General features: G+C 36.7%; 3 protein-coding genes across 7 annotated transcripts; 1 reads left to right on the forward strand and 2 right to left on the reverse strand.

The window, feature by feature from the left end:
• Window positions 1–1,928: 1,928 nt before the first annotated feature.
• LOC132176538 (M phase phosphoprotein 10) lies at window positions 1,929–6,286 on the reverse strand. The gene is made up of 13 exons (XM_059588776.2): window positions 5,443–6,286; window positions 5,132–5,181; window positions 4,679–4,802; window positions 4,435–4,542; window positions 4,189–4,326; window positions 3,898–3,966; window positions 3,745–3,786; window positions 3,476–3,544; window positions 3,122–3,193; window positions 2,930–2,983; window positions 2,699–2,840; window positions 2,395–2,457; window positions 1,929–2,311 (listed from the first exon to the last, which is right to left on the reverse strand). The coding sequence occupies exons 1-13, from the start codon at window positions 6,139–6,141 to the stop codon at window positions 2,256–2,258; spliced, it is 1,686 nt and encodes a 561-aa protein (XP_059444759.2). The 5' UTR covers window positions 6,142–6,286; the 3' UTR covers window positions 1,929–2,255.
• Window positions 6,287–7,525: 1,239 nt separating this feature from the next.
• On the forward strand, window positions 7,526–13,836 carry LOC132174826 (Phox (PX) domain-containing protein). 2 transcript variants are annotated; one of them, XM_059586515.2, is made up of 5 exons: window positions 7,537–9,605; window positions 10,267–11,265; window positions 12,163–12,388; window positions 12,979–13,121; window positions 13,274–13,836. In XM_059586515.2, the coding sequence occupies exons 1-5, from the start codon at window positions 7,788–7,790 to the stop codon at window positions 13,565–13,567; spliced, it is 3,480 nt and encodes a 1,159-aa protein (XP_059442498.2). In that variant the 5' UTR covers window positions 7,537–7,787; the 3' UTR covers window positions 13,568–13,836. The 2 variants fall into 2 exon arrangements, with proteins under 2 accessions (XP_059442499.2, XP_059442498.2); XM_059586516.2 differs by lacking the exons at window positions 12,979–13,121; window positions 13,274–13,836 and having other exon boundaries at window positions 7,526–9,605; window positions 12,240–12,380.
• Window positions 13,837–14,419: 583 nt separating this feature from the next.
• On the reverse strand, window positions 14,420–20,762 carry LOC132175354 (uncharacterized). 4 transcript variants are annotated; one of them, XM_059587275.2, is made up of 9 exons: window positions 20,714–20,762; window positions 16,898–17,246; window positions 16,682–16,715; window positions 16,344–16,571; window positions 16,157–16,246; window positions 15,800–15,865; window positions 15,617–15,708; window positions 15,483–15,530; window positions 14,420–14,930 (listed from the first exon to the last, which is right to left on the reverse strand). In XM_059587275.2, the coding sequence occupies exons 1-9, from the start codon at window positions 20,718–20,720 to the stop codon at window positions 14,801–14,803; spliced, it is 1,044 nt and encodes a 347-aa protein (XP_059443258.2). In that variant the 5' UTR covers window positions 20,721–20,762; the 3' UTR covers window positions 14,420–14,800. The 4 variants fall into 4 exon arrangements, with proteins under 4 accessions (XP_059443258.2, XP_059443260.2, XP_059443259.2 ...); XM_059587277.2 differs by lacking the exon at window positions 20,714–20,762 and adding an exon at window positions 18,146–18,207; XM_059587276.2 differs by lacking the exon at window positions 20,714–20,762 and adding an exon at window positions 17,853–18,114.
• Window positions 20,763–20,982: the final 220 nt, after the last annotated feature.

Raw genomic sequence — 20,982 nt, forward strand, 5'->3', positions numbered from 1 at the left:
TTAATTTCTCCTCTTATTTTTTGATATAGAACAAGCTTTAATGACGGTGGATAACGAAGAAGAGGATGTTCTGACATTGGATAGTATTAGTTCCTGTGAGATTCCAAGTTCATCTGGAGCGTGTTAAAATGAGCATATTTGTTGATCATTCAACTATTCAAGAGTGGACAAGAAGTGGCAAAAATGAGAACTCATTTTGTATTTGTAAATTTGTAATGATGTAGTTTTTTTTTTTTTTTTTTTTTTTTTGGGTTATTTGATTGGACAATTAAGCATATTAACTTATAACTATTAAGTGATTTGGTGTGGCTAGTCTGCTATGAGTTTAATTTTAAGAGATAATTGCTAAAAATATTATTATTTTATTTAAAAACAAAAAAAAATAAATCATTTTTTAAGTTAAACGGGTAAACGGGTCGTGTCGGGTCGTGTCGTGTCGACCCGGCACGACCCATTAGTTTAAATGGGTCTCACAGGTCGTGTCGTGCGACCCGTGAAAAACCCGGGTTCGAGTCGTGTCGGGGGTCCGACCCGTTTAATAAACGGGTCGTGTTTGGGTCTTTGTTAAAACGGGTCGCGGGTCCCCGCGGGTCGTAAACGGGTCGGCCCGCGGACCCGTTTTGACAGCCGGAAGAAAAAGAAAGAAGAAAGAGACAAAACATTAAACTCACCGTTTAACTATTCAAAGTTGACAGGTGTTAGCATTCTAGGCACTCTCTCATAATGCTTCCGCCATTATATATAAAGAGAAATGCTTGGTTTCATTAAAAAATCTATTTTTTGGTCATTTTAATCCTAGGTAGCATGACCTATTTTTCATAAATATGTTAATTTATTGTTTAAAATCTATTAATTTTAAGATGGGCCATGCTACTTAAGATTAAAATGGCCAAAATATAGACTTTTCAAGCATTTCTCATATATATCTGACTAATTTATATTGAAAACTCAAAAGTCAAAAGGTTAATGTTAAAAATGTTAATATCTAATATTTAGCAGGCTAATTAGTTATCTGGATCTGCTCTCCTATTGGCTATTAGGCTTATTCCTCCTCCTCGTCTTCAATAATCATTATTATGAATTATTCATGTCTGAGCAGGCTGGAGATTAATTTTTACATTCTTTAGTTGATCAAACACACTCATTCATTATAAGCAGAAGCAGCTGCCTCCTTACACTACAGGGTCCGATCGAGGGAGCCCTGTGCACAACAGATCCCAACTCGAGAAGAAAGATATATATATAATTTAATGTCGATTTTAATGCCATGTCATAGAGTGTATTTAAGAATATGAGTGTAGCAATTTTTTTTTTCTTTTTTTTTTTTGATCAAGTGTTAAGTGTTTACAGAAAAGAAATAGTAAAGAATTGTTTGGCCATTACAGCAGTTTAGGGATCATTTGAATCTACGATTTAAAACATAATTTTTTAAGCGTTTAACAAAAATTACAGTTTAGCGTTTAAAATTGTGCGTTTTCAAAAAAATATCTCATTACTTACAATTTTTTCTACTTTTTTTAATTTCAATTTTTTAAAAGTGCAATTTCAAACAATTAATTTTATGTGATTTAATTTAAAATCGTACTTTTTTTTTTCCTATAAAATTACAGCGTCGAACACACCTTTAGAGTCCGTGGGCTTTAATAGTGGGAATTGTTAAAGCCCATCGCCCTCCTATTCATCTCCATAACGAGCAAAAATCACACTAGTATCTTTTGTTTAGCCTTTTGACTTGAAAGTAAAGCAACAAGACACTCACTCGCCTGCTTGCTGCTTCACATGGATCCCCCCCTAAGAGTAGGGTTGAAGAAGTATGTAATGGAATGATCGGCAGGAAAGCCGCAAGGCAGAAAGGATTAGAAACTAATGCTAAACAAATGGAACTGCTTGTGCAGAAACAAAATATAAGCTGAATAAAAGAATGTATCTGACATGAAGAAATATACTCGTTCAATAGAATGTGCATGCACCCAGGATAGCAAAATAATTTAGAGACTAAATTACATATCAAAAATTGATCACCTCAAAATTCTAATAGATGACAAGTAGTTGACTTTCTATTAAAAGATGATGCTTCAACCCTTTTCATCCTCTTTCCTGTGGGTTTCTTTACAATTCCACCAAAAGTCAAAAGGGTAAGCTACGACCAGGGGAATGCGATATTCGGGGAAGAAACCCCACCCTCCCCTTCCTTCTCTGGCTTTCCCTTACCTTATCTGTCCTTGAGTTGTAACCACAATCGAAGTAGGAAGGTTTTAAGGAGCCCCTTGCAACTTTTTACTCGTATGCAAGATCTCATTTCCTTCTTCGTCTGCCAGTTTCAAAAAGTTTGAGGGTAAGGGATGATATTTGATTAATTCCTTTAATGAGAGTTACTCAATTCAGAAAGGTTACCATAATCATGGTTTAGGAATGGGTTGTCTCGTGGCTTCTTTGCAGTTCGTCTAGCTGCCTCAGCTGTAATTATGTATCCCAAAATTAATAATTTACTTGGAAATTGGCATATGAAACTCAAAGGAAAACACATAATGAGATAAACAAACAGTTTGCCAGAGCAAGCAAGAATTGGCCGAATATACTCCAATATAGCTTCTTCTTTTTTTTCCCCGGGGGGGAGCAATTCATGTCAAGACCAGAAGTAGAGAAATGACCAAAAGAGAAAGACAGAAAATTGGCATTTTAAGAATCAGAAAATTACCTTTAAATTTCCTTTTCTTTTTAGCTCTCCTCCTCTTTCTCTCTGCCTGTGTAAGTTCAGCTTCTTCTTTAATGTCACCTTTGCCGCTAAACACTTCCTCAGGAGCCAGCATAGCGGCATCCGAGACTGCCACAGGTGCAATCTGCCCATGGAAGAAATGCCATATATGATACTTTATTGTTAAATAAGGAGCAAATTAAATGTTGAAGTGAAGATGTGCAAACTCTTTACCTCTTCCATTGCTAGAGCAGGGACATTTACTTCTATAGACATGTCCTCTATAACCTGACCAAAACAACACATAGGAAACAAAGAAAAGGACACAAAACGTTCATGACATAATGCCAAAAATTATTCTTTTTGATAAGTAACATAATGCCTAAATTATATGTTCATTAAAATGATTGAGATCGAGAAGCATACAGGTTTGGGTGCGAAGTGGAAATGAGAAAGAGCATCCAGCTTTAAGCTAAGTTTCTTGAACAACATGCTTGCCTGATCAAAGATAACAACTTCAAACATCAAGTATGGAAGGAGAAAAGAAAAAAAAAAAAAAAAAATTGACAAGACAAGACTATTAAATGGGAAGTTCATACAGCATCATAAGTACACTAAGACACAATACTTTTTCAATCAAAATATCATTAAAAGCATATAGCGCCCCTAAGTACACAGAGAGTATATAAGAAAGCCACCTATCTAAGACACAATAATTGACAAAGATGGAATAACTAGGAATTGCAGTAAATATTTAAGTTAAAAAATCAAAATTTGTACCTCTTGTTTCTGTTTATCCTTTATTGTCAAGGAGGCAGACGCCAGATTTGTCTTCTGAACATATTCTTCCTGCAAATAATTAAAAAGATAGATGCATAATGCTTGCAACTTTAAGTAATTGAAGGAAGAAAAAACCATATTATTGACTTCATAACTAAAGGTCACAAATTACAGATCCAGTGTACATAACCAGAAGTTAAGGCAAAACAAAAGGGAGAAGTGGGGCAGGGAGAGTAATTCCATAATGAATGATGTCGGGAAATACAAACCTCATAGATTTCAGCAAGACTCTTCTTGCTCTTATTCTCATCCTGCATATTTCAACAGGAAAAGTGCTTGAATAAGTGATTTCCATCATCATGACTAAAGCTAGATAGAAACCAAACCACAAAATTGACTTAATTTCAGTACACAATATTTACCAACTCTTTAACTTCTCTCGGTGCTTTAGAGGGCAACGCAGGAGCCTTTTGAACATCATCAAACTGCCCCTAAAAACATCATAGCAAGATTGCTCCTGATTAGTATCCTGGAGAGATCTACACAACAGCAACTAATGCTGCAATAAGTAATGTCAAATGAAACAAAAGGCAATGGCTTCCTATTTTTCCTGGTGTCATATGACTATCCTTGTCTAATGCCCAAATAAAAGTATAATTTGATGACATAATAGTGGAATACCAACTAATATGTATTAAACGAATGGAGTCTACCTCAAGGATCCTTTTCTTTATCAAATCTTCAAGTGTTGCTGTAACCTCCTCAGTTATTACAGGGGCAGGTCTTGCGTTGTGCTCAAAATCAAGATCAACTTCTAATGCACTGTTCAATGGCCTTCTTGCAGCAGTTACCTGTTGTTATAAACCATAGATGCAAGGATTTGAGTCATATCCACATTCACTTCAATTGTAACCCATGCAAGCTCGTCTAACAATAGACTTTCAGAATGACAATATTACCTCTCCCTGCATGGTCCAGGCTTTTGGATCCAGGTTTGCTTTTTCCATCTGCTCTATTTTAGATCGAAGATTCTCAAGTTCTTTTTCATGGGTGGAAACAGTCTCTTGCTTCATAAATAAAATATAAATAAATCAGATTTATTTCAACTAAAATTCATGCTTGTGAATGAGATTTCACAACTAGTAAGCAAGACACACACAATACTTTGTTGAACTGTAAAGAGCATAAAGAAATAAACAATACCTTATTTTCAAATGCCTCATCATCTTCTTGTTCATCATCCATGTCTGACTCTTCTGACCCATCTTTCAATTTTGATTTTTGTTTGGCAGCCTTTTTCTTCTTAGCACCAAAAAAATCTCCATAACTGAAAACCACATATCCACGGGTAAACCCAGAAAAGGAAATATTAAGAAAATGTATCATCTAGATTTTCAAAAATAAACTCCCAAAGAAAATCTCTCGTCTAGAGTTTGAAAAATACACTCCCATGCACTACAACGATGCATCCTTGGTAATGGAAGCAGAATCACTCTAAAGAATTTGCATTTTCCAACTACATAACTAGACTGTGAAAAATGCTAATTTTCCTAAAGAATACCAGTATGACTATAACGAATTGGAGCAGTTTATGATAACCAATGGCAATAAAATGAACAAGAAAAACAAAACCAAAGGCAAACAACAAAGTAGCACCTCGCCAACTTGTCCGCATCTTCATCATCACCATGCCCAAAAACTCCAAGCTAGAAGAACAAAATGCCAACGAGTTAAAAGCCCACAAAAAAGATCATCAAAATCAAGACACTTCAAAATTATGCATCTTCTAGACCGAATTCAAAACCATAACCACCTGAGAAAAAAGAAAAATCTTTGACACATAAAAAATACTAGAAATTCTTCCATAATGACTCAAACTCTAGTTCCACGATGAAACTTAAATCAAGCTAAATTCTCAACAAAAAACCAATCAAACTATTTTAAATTCAGCTCAAAAAAACCCCCACCTCATTATCTTCATCTTCATCGTCGTCTTCGTCTTCGTCTTCATCATCATCATCTTCCTCTTCATCTTCATCTTCATCTTCATCTTCATCCAGACCCAACCCATAAACTTTCTTCTCCTCTTTCTTGTCCTTCTTTTTTAACCCATATTCCCTAGCTTCATCCTCCTCTAAAAACTCCTCCAATTCCTTTATCTTCAAAAACCCATCTTCAATCCCACCACCTCCACCTTCCTCGTCCTCCTCTCCACCCTCGCTCTCTCTCTCCCCCTCTTCATCCTCCTCATCCAATTCTTCATCAAACGCATCAAATTCCTCATCAAAATCGTCACTTTCCTCTTCTACAACACTCCTCCCACCCTTTGATTCCTTCTTCTCAACCTCTATAACCTTCTTGAGCTTCGAGATCTCTCCTGGGTTCTTCTCGAACTGCTTCACCTCGCGGCGGATAGTTGACAGAAGGGGATGCGCTTGGAGGTCGATTTGCTGCCAAATCTGCTCGGCGTCGAACCCCTGGGTCAAGAGCTTGTCGAAGGGCGTTTTGGGCGTGAATGGCCTGAGCGAAGCGAAGAGATGCTCCGAGGCGGTTCGAGCAATTTGGGAGAGCGAGGGGCTCGGCGCCAACCACACCGGCGGGTCCGTGGCCCTCAGGCGCTGTAGGGATTCGAGCCCAGACTCTTTGCTTGTGGTCTCCATCGTCATGGATGACCAACCAGGCTTCTTCTCTGTCTCTCTGTGAGTGTGAGAGAAGAAGGAAGAAAAAAGAAGTTGGGTTTAGGGGGTTAGGGTTTTAGTCAGGTGAGCTTAATAAAAGCGATAATTGGTGTAGCGTTTTCGTGCCAATAAAAGCGATATCAGAAATAGCGGCTTCTTCTTTTTCTCTTCTTTTTTCCCTCTTCTTTACTTCTTAAAATTATCCAATGATCTTACAATATATATATATATATATATATATATATATATATATCCGATGATATTTTCCTCGAAATATTCATAATATGTTTATTATAATTTGGAACCAATTCGAAAACGGTTTGGATGACAATGTCTGCAATGAAAATGATCGAGATTGGCTCCAATTTTCTATTTGGATTGTAACTTATCTTATTGCAATTTTGATGGAATATATTTGTCTAAGTAAGTGTTCCGAAAATTCAAAACCTATTTTGATAAATGAATAACCCGCTTGACCTACAATTACAAACCCAAAAGGATTATTTAAAAAAAGAAAACAATTAGGGTTAAATATATTTTTAGTACTTGAGTTTTAACGACTTTATTTAAAAAAAAAAAAAAAAAAAAAAACCGAGTTCAAATCAAGTTCAATTTATTTAATAAATCAATCCTACTTGAATAAAAGTTTTATATAAATTGAATTCAAAGTGTACATGAATATCGCAATCTCATTTAAAACCTTGAATAAGACCATATAAAATACAATGTTTTATATCATAGATGTCCGAGTCGAACTCGACAAATGTAACCAACCAAATTTTCTTGCATCACATAACATTCAAGGAGAGAGGAAGATGAGAACATTAAAAAAAAATAAAAAATAAAAGAAAAAAAAGCTCAAAACGAAACGGATTGAGATTTTTATCAATTATTTGTTCAAATTACAAATAATTTGGACAAGCAATACGAGATATTTCATATTAGACCTATATGTCCAAATAAATGTAAATGTTGGGCTACCCGACTATATGTCCTGTCTCATTTGAAATTTCTCATGTTATGTTAGGATTGACAATTTTTTATAAAACGTATGAATTCGATACGAACCCAATACAAAATTAGCGAATTAGAGTTGACTAGTCTGACCTGCTTAATAACATGGATCGAGTTAGGCACGAACTCAACACAAAATTAATGAATTAGGGTTGATGAGTCTGACCCACTTAGTAAAATAGATCATATTAATATGACCTGAATTCAAAACGAGACATACATAAGTATTGTCAATTTTTGACAAGAGATAAATTCAATTATGTGTTGAAATTACTAGCGAGTGGGAGAGATGCAAGTGTATGCTTATCTAAACGAAAACAACGTAAGACATTTTCGTAGTCCTCAAACCAACCACATTGGAAGAAATCTTAAATAAATTATTTTGGTTTGTCTGTGTCTACAGCGGCAAAAGGTCAGCTCTGTCTCTCACTCTCTCCAGGTTCATTTTCCTCCTACTGTTTTCTTTCTCTCCAATCATTCAAACCCGTACGAAAACCCTATGCTTCCAATCCAAGCGCAAGGACCCGATTCAAATCGCAGCCGTCGGTTCATTCTACAGAGGTTTGATTTCCCCCTCTTTTTCTTGAATTAAAAATTTTGTATGATTTTCTGAGTTCCCAATGATCAATGGGGAGGGGGCTCCTGGGGCAGCCTCCAAACTCGCCTCTACGGACCCGTCCGATTCGTTCCCGCAACCCAAATCGGACGGTGGGGGTGATGCCGATGGCGATGCGGAGCCCGGATCGCCGTCGCAGTACTCGTCGTGCGGAGAGTCAGAGTTCGAGCGCTACTGCAGCGCGAACTCGGCGATGGGCACGCCGAGTATGCGTAGCTCGATCACGACGTTTAACGATTGCGAACTTGAGTCTGAGTTGTTAGGGTCTATGAGGAGTGATAGTGGTTCGGAAGGTTTTAGTTTGGGAGGGATGTTTGATAGGAATCGAGAGGACCAGAGGGTTTCGGGTTGCGGTAACGAGTGTTTAAGCGATAGAAATGTTGAATTTGGAGAAGGGAATAGGGTAGAGGAAGAAGGGAGGTTGATAAAGAGTGGGTTGGAATTGTATGATACTGAGGGACATGATATGTCAAATGAAATGATGGGTTTGAAGGTTGAAAGTGTGTCGGGATTAGTTGCAGGGTGGGATGATGGTTCAGGTGAAGAAGGTGGATATGGTGAAGGTGATGAAGAAGGTTCTATAGGGTCAAGAGAACAAGGCGAGTCAGGAATGTTGCGAGCTAGTGATAAGAATTTGTCTGGTAGAGAGGCCATTGGTGAGGAACATGGGGATGGGGTTGGAGTAGGTTCATCATCTGGGTTTGTTGTTGAAGGGGATGACGGGTTGAATTTGCCATCTGATTTGCAGTTTGATGGAAGGGAGATAGAGAGGGAAGAGGAGGATGGGACGTCATCGAGATATGAGCATTCGGAGGGTGAAGATTCAATGTATAATTATGGTACAGACGATGAGTGTAGGGATCGTTTTTATGTTCAAAGAAAGATGCATTATGGTCAGGAAGCAAAAGAGGGGAATGAAAATCCGTTGCTTATTAACTCATCTGTGGCATTTGGTTCAGAAGACTGGGATGACTTTGTGCAAGAAACAGAGGGAACTACCCTGGGTTCTCTGGCCTTGGATGCATTCCAGGATCAGAGGGAACAGAATCCTGAAACTGAGGGAGACATTCAGAATTCAAATTTTGAGACCTCCATTGGGATTTCAATTACTGATCAAATAGACCAAGGACAAGTTGTGACAGGCATACCTGTGGCTAGGAAACAAGTTCAAGATGATTATAAATTGGCTGATGATATTGATAGCTATTCTCTGAACCCAACTAGTATTTCAAATTTTGCTGAAGCAGAGATAATAGAAGATATGAGAGACATTCCTGAAGCCAGTTATCATGTTCGAGGTGGCGATGAACTGGCTGGATATACCAAAAGTACTTCCGTGATGCCAACTGGTTTTTCTAATTTCCATGAACCAGAGCAAGACGATGTCAGAAACACTATTCTTACCAACAATCAAGTTCGAGCTGCTGGTGAAGCAGAAAGTTCTGCTAGTAATGCCTTCCTAATGGAGCTGGAACAACTTGCAGAAAAAATACCTGTGGCGATGGAATTGAACATTGTGGAGAGTGGCATGGAAAGGGAGCATCAATTTATGAAAACTGAAGACGATATTGGTGTTGATGGCAGTCGAGTTTTAGAAAATCAAGATTTCGGTAAATCGAAAGAAAAGCTGGACCTTTTTGGTGTTACAACAAATCAACTTTCTTCCCATTCACTTGTATCTCTCAAAAACATAAACGTCAAATTATTTGAAGACCATGATAAAATGTCATTCCCATCAGCTTCTGAAAATAAGGTGAGGATAATTTCAAATAATTCTCCTGTTTCAGCAGATCTCTTTGAAGACCATCCTCCGCCAATTCAGGTCAGTTATTAGTTTCTCTGTACTCATGTTTTTTGGCAGTTTGCAGCCAAGTAAATAACTAGAATTTTTTTTATAAGTAGATTGCAAATGTTCCTATTGCAATGTTCTAGTTCATAATTGAAAGACTAAATCACTTAGATTCTCATTTCATTTTAATATTGATACTTCAGTGAATATATTGATATAGGTCTTAAAAATGATATCAACATGTATTATAAAAGAGTCATTTTGGGTGATAATGGGAAACTTGTAAATACTCTAGATACTTCAATAAAATGCACAAAGTTGATGCTGCAACCTGGAATTTTAAAGAACTGAATCAAACAAATAGTTCCTGTTCAATTTGTTTCCTAGAATCTGGTTCCTCCATTAACAAATTTGAATCTATATTGGACTTTGTAAGTTCAAGTAATTATCTAGGTGTAGCTCGTATGGTATTGTTGCAATTTGCTTGGCACTCTAGCTTGTTAAAATTTTCACGTAGAGTGATCTTTTATCTTAGTTGATGTGCCAATTGCCTCGTGCAAATGTATAGCTGATCAACCACCATTCATGGTTGCCTGCTTTGGAAATCTGAATTTTTCCATTAGGAATCTTGTGTGTGTTTCTTCAACTTTTCCGGTTAAGCAGGTGGTATTCTTATTTTCACTCAATTTTGCAGACAGAAAATATTGATATAGATGAATTCTGCAATGAGATTGTACATGACATGGAAGAAATTTTACTTGACTCTGGCAAGACTTCTGAAGCTAGGTTCTCTCGGGATAATAGGATGTTTCAGTCAGAGCTGTCTCTGCCTTTGAGAGATGGTGGGTCGACTGCTTCTACTTCTGGTACAGATGATGCTTCCCCACTCATTCAGCACCTACTGATGAGAATTGATGGGGTTGAAGTGGTTGGTGCGAGACAGAAGAAGGGGGATGTCTCTTTTAGTGAAAGACTGGTTGGAGTGAAGGAACACACTGTGTATAAAATAAGAGTGTGGAGCGGCCAGGACCAATGGGAGGTTGAACGACGATATCGTGATTTTTTTGCTCTATATCGTCAGTTGAAAACATTATTTGCTGATCACGGCTGGATTCTACCTTCTCCCTGGTCCGCTGTAGAAAAGGAATCCAGAAAGATATTTGGGAATGCATCTCCTGATGTTGTTGCAGAGAGAAGTGTTCTTATTCAAGAGTGTTTAGGTTCAATTCTCCATTTCAGTTTTTTATCCAGTCCCCCAACTGCATTGATTTGGTTTTTGTCCCCTCAAGATTTGTTTCCCAGTTCTCCTATGTCAAATACACTGGTGCCCCCTTCTACCTCTTTTGCTGGAAGGGCAGATACAGAAAATATTTCCACTTTAGGGCAGACTATATCACTTATTGTTGAAATCCAGCCTTACAAACCAATGAAACAGATGCTAGAAGCTCAACATTATAACTGTGCTGGATGCCACAAACATTTTGATGATGGAAAGACACTGGTGAGAGACTTTGTACAGACATTTGGTTGGGGTAAGCCTCGACTTTGTGAATACACTTCTCAATTATATTGCTCTTCGTGCCATACAAATGAGACTGCAGTCTTACCAGCAAGAGTTTTGCATCATTGGGATTTTACTCACTATCCAGTTTCTCAGCTGGCTAAATCGTATCTGGAATCCATTCATGACCAGGTAATTCAGAGACAGGCACTCACTCTTATGGTTTTGAATCTAGTTATTTATAGCTTCTCAGTGCATACAAATTATCAGGATTCAGTGAGTAAGAAACATTATACTTTTGTTTATGTGCTCCTTTTCTTTTTTCTGGTAAAAAGCAAGAATATTGTTACATATACTTCTTGTAATATATCTCACATGTACGCAGCACCTGGTTATATCACATTCAATGAGTAAGATTCAATGTTGTTGGGGTAAGCAGGATATATCACATGTATGCGCCACCATGTTATGTGAACAGAGTTCCTTATCTCCAACTCTGAGGCCTCCTTTGTGTAAAGAAAATTACTCCAGCATTGCAGAAAAGCTCATAGTAGACATTGAAAGCATTTTTTTTAAAATATTTTGTGTGATGTGTTCGAATTGATGACTAGTCTAAACATCTTACCTTTTCCTGGTCATAGCTCTGAGGTCATTCATGTCTCTCTCTCTCTCTCTCTCTCTCTCTCCCCCCTGAAATTTCCACATGTTCAACTAGATTAGGCTTATAAATTGTTGAGCTTGGATTCCCATCTCATTCCAGGGGATTTTTGAAATGGCTTTGTGAGGGGATATAGAGAACAAGCTTTTATCTTTGGCTTAAATTATATATTTTAGTCCTATTTTGCTCAACTTGGACATGTTATGCACTTAATTGTGTTTGGGAAGGAACATACATGATTATATACATGCATATCAGCAACTTTTTAAGAAAAAGTGAGAAGTACAAAAGAGATGTACTGCACATGCATGATTAATTATTTTTTAGTCAGTTTTCACTTCACATGTTTTAGAAGTCAAGTTAATCTTTCAATTTCGAGTTAACTTTATTGGTGGCCTTGATAGATGTCGATAATGAGTTTTATCTTGCAGCCCATGCTTTGTGTTAGTGCGGTTAATCCTTACCTATTCTCAAAGGTCCCAGCCCTGCTTCATGTTATGGGTGTCAGGAAAAAAATAGGAACCGTGCTTCCATATGTTCGCTGTCCATTTCGTAGGACCATCAACAAAGGACTTGGGTCTCGAAGATATCTTCTTGAAAGCAATGATTTTTTTGCACTTAGAGACCTTATTGATCTTTCCAAAGGGCCCTTTGCAGGTTAGCTTCTTATTACTAGATTATTGCTAATTCATGTTTTTTTGGGAATTTACAAAATTTCATGCCCTCCTTTTGCATTTTTTGTATGACATTTGCAGTCTGTCCATATGTTATATTGATATAAACTTGTTGATTTGGTGATCTGCCACAGTTTTGATTCTATGTATTATCATACAGCTTTTGTCTTTAAATGGTATGGAAACATAACCAAAGACTTCCATGTCCATGGAACATTTAAGGTGCAATTAATTGCCTTTTCTTGTAAGTTGGTTTACCTTTTTGTTATAGAGGTCAGCTTTTTAGCACCAATTTGCCACCTTTGGTAAGTGCAGCATTATACTTACTTTTGGAAGATGATAATCATTTGTTGTCATAGCCTATTAACTGGATTTTTTCCCCGAGGATCAAATCTGCCACTTCTTAACATATAACTTTGACCTCAATTTTTTTTAATTTTTTTTTTAAAAGAAAGATCCTTGTGAATTCAATGTTTGAATGTAGATCATCAGCACATTAACCAGTGACCTAATGTATTTTCTTTTCTAAATACATCTATATGCTTTCACAATGTATTTCAACTCTTTTGGCAGCACTACCTGTCATGGTGGAAACTGTCTCAAGGAAAATCACGGAGCATATTACAGAGCAATGCCTCATATGCTGTGATGTGGGAGTACCCTGCGGTGCTCGACAAGCTTGTAATGACCCTTCTGCCCTCATTTTTCCTTTTCAGGTGGGCTTCTGTTCAATGGCTATGGTTATACACCACAAAATTAATTGCATGCTTTCTTCACTTCTTTTGGTTTGATTAGCTTTATGTTTCAAAAGGAAATACTATATAATTTTCTTATAATAACGTAGTCTGAGCTGCAAAATAATCAACAGGCAGGTGAGGTTGAAAGGTGTTCATCTTGTGAATCGTTATTCCATAAGCCTTGCTTCAGAAAGCTCACAAACTGCCCTTGTGGGGCACACCTCAGGGTGGAAGAGAGTGAAAGCTACAGGGCTAGTGGTGAGGTTAGTAGAGCTTTGGACTTGTTGGGTAAGAGATCCGACTCTGGGTTGTCTGTGGGATTGTTCACTGGATTGTTTGCAAGGGCAAAACCGGAAAAGACTAGGGAGCATAAAGACAGTGACAATGTCATCTTAATGGGTTCCTTGCCAAGCACTTCTCTATGATCACCTATAATTGCATTGGTATCATTTTTGTTTCTACTTCTACTTCATCTGAAAATATCATACTTACATTTTTTGTACCTATGGGTAGTGTATTCAAAACTGAGTCTTGGCTTGGGCAATAAAGCCAAGGGGAGATTTTTCTTTTCCTTTCTTGGTTGGTCGTTCATTGTATCTTTAACATGAAACGTTTAGTAAACCATGGAATTTGTTCCTAGTGCCTTGTAAATGCAATGAAAGGGCTATGAGCCTGTAGCAATACTTTTTCTTTTGGGGAAATTTCATTTATTCCCTCTAACTACCCACTATTTTTGCAAATTTTTTTTTTCTTTCTATGTTTTAATTTTTGCATTGCCTCGTCAGTCTTCCATTAGTCTTGTAACGTTCTCTTTTGCGATTTAAAATGACAAAAATATCGTTTATAAGATTAAAAAAATTAAGAAAATAGGTTTGTTATTATTATTATTTTTTTTAATCTCATGAAGAGTATCTTTGTCATTTTGGTTGTGGAAGGAGACGTTGCAATCCCAATGGTAGATTGAGGGGATATTGCAAAAATTGGAACATTTATGAGACATTGTTAAAGTGATGATAATTAACCATTTTCCTTTTTATGAGTAAATAACAGGCATCAAGTGGATCTCATACCAAAAAAAAAATTGTAAAATACCCTTAAATCAGTTAAATGGGTCAATAAAGATGGGTTCAAATTTATAGGTAAGATGGAAGCTTAACTGGACAAATGTTTTTATTTTATTATATTATATTTATTTATTATTATTATTTTTGTATTCTCTCCAAGTACTACAGTTTCCTATAAATAGTACTTTTGTATTGTAAACAAATCAATTTAAATAAGAGCACAATATAGCCATCAATGCCGAACCACCCGAATTCTCGTCTCTCTTTTTTCTCTTACTTCCGCTTTTTCTCTCGTTTCACATTTGATCACAAAAATTTACACAGAACATGTAAAGGAGAGGATAAGAAGAACAAGTATATTTCTCAATGAATTTCTTTCAAGAACTATGTGTTGTTACATCTCTGCCACTCCAGTTGGAATGGATACATGAACAATCTAAGACTACCTTGTTTGACCGACCATTTGTGTATATATGAATTTGTTCAAGACATTTATCAATAGTTCATCAGTTATTTTTCTGTGTCTCCATGGCTACCAAGAAATTTAACAATTTTATGGGGAATCTAAAGCTGCTTCTGCTTCAGAAAAAGTTTCTATTCCCCAGGTGTTGTCATGCACAGATAGGTCTCTGGGTACTTTGTTGACAGTACAAAGTGTTTCAGCTTCATAATCAGAGCAAAGAGGCCATAGCATGGGATATGCATTATTGCCACCGACAAGTACCTTCAAATTCCAGGACAGAAAAAAAAGGGGTTAGCCAATTTGCTTGAAGCATATGTAAACAATAACTTCTAGTTTAACTACTTGACAGAAATTCAAAAAAACTTCTGGGACAAGAATCAGGAAGGAGGACAAGTTTCATGGGAGAGAAGAAAGATATTGTCTCATTGGGAAATCTGGATTTGTTTTGTGAATAGTTATAATAATCACGACTACATGCAATATAAATCAGGTCCCATAAAAGAATTTGGATCACAAATCACAATGCTGAAGAACCACCAGTCTGTTTAACCCAACATATAGTTTTTGACAGAATGACTTCAGATGATATGCATCAAATTTGTGCGCAAGAACTGTTATATACAAAACTTTATGGTTAAATGAGGCTTAGGGTCCGTTTAGGCTTGTGATTTCAAAACGTGCGAATTATAAATAGCGATTTTAAAACATGCAATTGGAAAACGGGATTTTAAGCGTTTGGTAAAATCGCGTTCGGCATGCTTAGTGCATAATTTTGTTCTCAACACTGCAAAGTGACTGGTTAGGAGTGCATACCATAATGGAGCATACGGAGAAGACAAGTCAAGAAATGGATAGGGCCACCTGTTTTTCAAGGCAGAAGTTTCCTATTAGACAACAAAAATGATGTTTTTTTCTGATAATAAAGATAAAACAGATGAAGCTTTTACCAGAGTTTGACACAAGCATGAACTGTCCACTGGAAAACTACATAAACGACTGTCCACAGGGAGAAATATCCGATTCGAAACCAGGGAAACCGCTGTAAAGGGAGAAACAACTTTTCACATAATGTATATTCATGATAGGATTTGGAAAATGAGTAGCAGATTGACCTAATTACAACAACTTACCAAGCAATTCAGAGCCGTATCACCAAGCAGGAAAACAGCATTGATTGAGTGCATGTTTATAATCAGCTGCAGTAATGAAAAAGAAAAACATGGGGTTTTATAATCAATATTTTAGGAAGATCCAATGCCTGGAAAGAATAATCATCTGGCAGAGTTTTAAACCATTCTAGTACAAGTTTCTGGGATTTATTCTGGGAAGGTAAAATGATTCATAATGTGATGTAAAATGAATTCATTCCACAGATTTCTGCTTCTAGTTAACAATCCCACCAAAATTATTTGAAAAAGGGTTCTTATTTGGATAAAATCAAATACAATATTACAAAGAATTATGTTGAGGATCTAGATGATACTTACAAAATTTAGGTTGTAGTCTTTCATTGTAAGAAACGGAACAATAATGAACCAAAAGACACAATCTGTGAGCATAACAGCACCTGCATTCATCTGTTTACAAGAACAAGAAAATGTCAAAACTTGGGGATGGAAGAAAACAAAGCCATTGTACTTTCCAACTTCAGCAACTTGTTTATGAAAAAATTACCTGGAAAATTATTTGAAAGACATAACCCCAGATGCCTGCAGGTTTGCGTAGATGATCATGTTGTTCATGGGGGCCAGAGGTTTTGGATGGGACAGACATTTTAGAATTTTCCCCATGTGGAGTAGCCCCACAAGTGCCTTGCTCTGTATCTAACTCTATATCAACTCTATCACCACCAGCTTTCTTGTGATATTGGTAACACCCATACATGGAGAGCAATGATCCGAGCTGCTCATAGCAATTGAGATCACAAGCAAATAAAAAATATAGATAAGAAAGAGATTCAAGCATTGATATAACAATTTGAGAGAAAGGATTACTGAAGATGCAACACATACCCCAAAATAAATGGTGATTAATGTAAAAGTCCACCTGTCCAGAAAAACAAAACAAAAAAACAAAACATGTTGAATTATATGGTCTCCATAGTCACATGATTATGCAATTAAAAACGAGTTCTGACAAGAGTTGAATTAGAATAAAATTATACACAAACAAATTCCTCAAAGCATATATATGATTATGCAAATCTCAAGAACAAAAGGATAGCTTACTGAGTGTAGAAGTAAAAAAGACCACCGCCTCCATCTGTCAAAGTGGTGACAATGAGCAGAACCAAGAGCACAATGAAAGCAAAAACTCTGAATGCAAGAAGCCAAGCAGGGTGGATTCCTTTCAAACATGGCCGCCAAGTTTCATCATCGTATAAAGCTCCTGCTTCTTCTTGCTGGGTTTCTCCAGTTTTGGGTTTGCGGAAACCTTCATATTTCCATATCAGAAAGAGTGCGAAAGTCATGGAAATCAAAACCCATATGGAACAGAGCAACACCCTCCAGTTCAGCCAGTAACTTGGAGTTGTTGTATCAGAAGTCATGACTGGGTGCCAAGAATCTTTTGAGGGTCCTGTTGAAAAACTCATGGCGTTACATTTCCTTCTCTGATTTTTCAACTCAATATGATTTGGGATGATGGGTTACTTTTTCACAAATTCTCAAGCAGGGGGGGAGAAAACGAAAGGGGAATTTGGGAAAAAAAACAATACAGAGAAAGAAATCAAAAATCAAATGAAACTTGAACAGAATTCTGTTCTTGTCAAATTAGAGTACCGAAAACAAAAAATGGAAGTAGAAACAGCAGGAAGGAACCTACGAGAGTCCTAATGAAACAATAATCAGACTGGAAAATGAAACCCAGAAAGGCGTATTAGTCTCTAAAGACCACAGCTTTAGAAAAATTTCAGTAATTTACTACTTGGTGAAAAAAAAAAAAAAAAAAAAAAAAAATCTAAAGAATAAAGTAAAAGAATCAATGGGTGAGGAAAGTGAAGTATAAATGCTGAAATCGACAATCACACGCCAATGAAAACCCAATTCCAGAAAGGCTAAACAGAGTGTAAGCACAAAAACCCATCAATCAAAACGAGACAAATTTGAGAAGAGGCTAATGAACAGCCGCATTTACATGAAGATTTGATCCTAACAGAAAGCTCAAAACAACAAAATGCATCACCTAAGCCTTGGCAGAATTCCAAGCAAAGGAAAGGCTTATGCTTGGAAGGGAAAGCAAGAGAATGTGAGCAAGATGCTTTGCTTCTTTGCTTTGGATTACAAAACTAACAAAGGAAATACAAAAGAGAGAGAGAGAGAGAGAGAGAGTGGAAAAGGGCGGTCTGCTTTGGGCACAAGGCACAAGCTTTCCTTTTTCTTGCTATCTCAACAAGATTTGGCAAAATAGACGAGCTTCCAAATTTCCATGCAAATATTATTATACAAATTCTCAAAAGACATGCATGTGTTCGTCACCTTTTCTGGTCTTTTCAAGTTTTTTGGTGTTACAGAAATCGAGAGAGAGCAGGCATAATAGTATTTGATTTTGTGTCGGAATACTTGAAGATGCTTTTAGGAGTATGTTTTTTTTGTGTGTTTCGAGTTTTCTGATTAAAGAAAGGAAATAAAGCAGAAATGATGATCTGCTAGTATGCTACAATAAGGCTGGGAACAGGATCAAAAGTTCGACCCAAATAATTTGGGCCGTTGATCTGATTTGATTGGTCATGATTCATCAATCAAGAGACAAGTGGGCTCCACAAATTTTGTGGCGACGATGATTATATGAGTAGGACCCCCGACCCCAACGTTTGACCCTAATGATTATGTGCCATGATTCATCAATCACCAAAGGTTGATTACGGAAAATGGGTTGATTTGTAGGGGCTGTTTTTGAGGCACCCCCCTGAGTGCTGGGTCGTTAGGCTTTAGCTTCTAGTTAAAGCCATGATGAGCTTCTTGTTGCTTGCCGACAGAAGTGGGAACCAAATAAGTAGCATGGCATTTTCATTGGATAAGGCTTCACGTCAAGTACTCGTTGGAATTGTTAATAGTTTAAAAACAGGTAATGCGTGAGAGTTTTTATCTTATACGAAATTTATCTGTCTAAATAAGTGATCAGACAGTTGAAATATCTCACATTACCCTTTCAAATCGCTTGTAATTCAGGCAGATAATTATCGTCTCTTGCCGAAGAACAAAAGACAGATAATAAAAGAGATAGACCATTGAAAGAAGGACCTTGCAAGCTTGGGCTCCTAGGCCAGTACGGTCACTCCCTTGCCTTGCAAGCTTTGCTATCGCAAGGGGTATTATGGTAATTTTCAAGTGAATCTTTGGGTTTACGAAACTGAAAAGGATATTATTGGTCATCAAATGCAACGTGTCTTTCACTGAGTGGTCAGTCATATCTACCCAGTCGGCCCTAGAAATGAAACGTGTAGCACAAAACCATGCACTTAAAGGGTGTATAGTTATTACATACTACCCTTTGCCTTTCTAAAGTTGATGATCAAAGACACCACCGTCTCTCATGCCTTTTTAACTTTCGTCATTTCAATTACTCAATCAATCAACAAAACAAAAAGAAAAAGGAGCAAAAGTAAAAAAAAAAAAAAAAGTAACCCATTTCAAACTATATATTTAGTTAAACGGACGTCCAAATGTTAGTTTGATAACGCTCTTCAAGTTTGTCTTTTGCTTTTTAGCAAAATAGTAAAAACATTAAGAAATTATTTAAAATTACTTTTACCTTTATATCAGATTATAACGCTTTATCTTTATATCAGATTAATAAGCAAAAAAACCAACACTAAAAAGGCATTATGAATCCAATCAACCTCAGATTTTGTGACAGCAATTGGGGGTTAGAGATTGATCGGGACAGTGGATCCTTCCTTGTAAGGAGCAAAATTTGTATTCATGTTAATTCTTTTTTTGACAAAAAAATAGGTAGAGGGATGGATAGTCAAAGGAGAAATAGGGACAGGTTGTCAAGCTGTGTGGACAAATGTTTGACATAACTGTCAAGTAGTCCACAATTTATGACAACCTTATAACATCGTGACAAGCGTGGCCACCAAGCAAGGACAACATTTGTGAGAAGCTACAAGTTGCTTGGAGAATAGGAAACAGCAAGAGTTTTGGAACTGCTTCATCTCTAAACCATGCGTCCTCTTAAATTATTAATTACACTACTGTTTAACCCAATTGAATTGGGTTGTTCGAATTGCACATAATTTAACAGTCCCGTAAAAATGGGGTTGCGAGACTTACCTGTTTTAGACACCTTAAAGTGTAGGGTCTGTTTAGACAAGCGTGTCTCGTAGCCTATTCTTTGTGAGACGGTCAAGTTATGTGCAATTTGGATGTACAGTTCAGGTGTAGAAAATCCCAATCCTTTTTACTTTGCCCAAACTTGGTTTTGAGAGAAAATTATTGAATAATCATTTCCATAGAAATGCATATATAGCTAAAGATGCCTTTATTTTATATATTGGGAAGAAGATTTTCAATTTGTTATGGGAACAAAGAGCATGAACTAGCAAATATATTATACATGTTCTTTCGTGTCTCAACTACCAACGACCCCAATCAAGGTTGTGTGATGCCTTTAATTTAGTTGAGATTTGGAGGTATTGCACACAATAATTGAATAAAATATTACCCATAAAATACTACATAAATAGACTGATTTTGTTTGTTAACCCGGTCTCCTTCGATATCACTCAAAACAAAAGCATTAACAAATAACCCAAAACACAAATTACTCACAAACACCCAAAACTATTTTCACATTTATATTACATTAAAACATTTTTTAAACAAAAAAATCATGAAGATTCATGCATGTGAGTGTAGAGAAATGGAATAATTAACAAAGACTAAAGAAAAATCACTGCTTTAATTTCTTATCTCTGTATATTCATGACATTTCCATGGAAATATGCTAATAATGAAGCAAATATGCAGAAGAAAAATAAATAAAAGCACAAAAACACTTCATTAATTTGACCATAAAGAGACAATAAGAAATAAATTTACCTTTCATATTGAGAGGGAAAACCCAATTACTTAGCTGCTGAAACTTTGAGGGAAATGAAATGAGTGAGAGAGAGAGAGAGAGAGACTATTAATGGCGCATGAACAACGTACAGCTTAGGTACTGCTCAAACTTTCAGTTATAAAGAGTTCACAACAAAAGGGCTGGACACCTTTTTAGTTTCCGCGTTTTAAGCAGTGCACGAAATACGCTAAGCAAAGAGAGAAACTCACGCGCAATATAAAGGGAAATTCATGTGATGAGTTTCAGT

This window comes from Corylus avellana, chromosome 3, assembly GCF_965113065.1.
Source record: "Corylus avellana chromosome 3, dhCorAvel1.hap1.2, whole genome shotgun sequence".
Classification (NCBI taxonomy): Eukaryota; Viridiplantae; Streptophyta; class Magnoliopsida; order Fagales; family Betulaceae; genus Corylus; species Corylus avellana.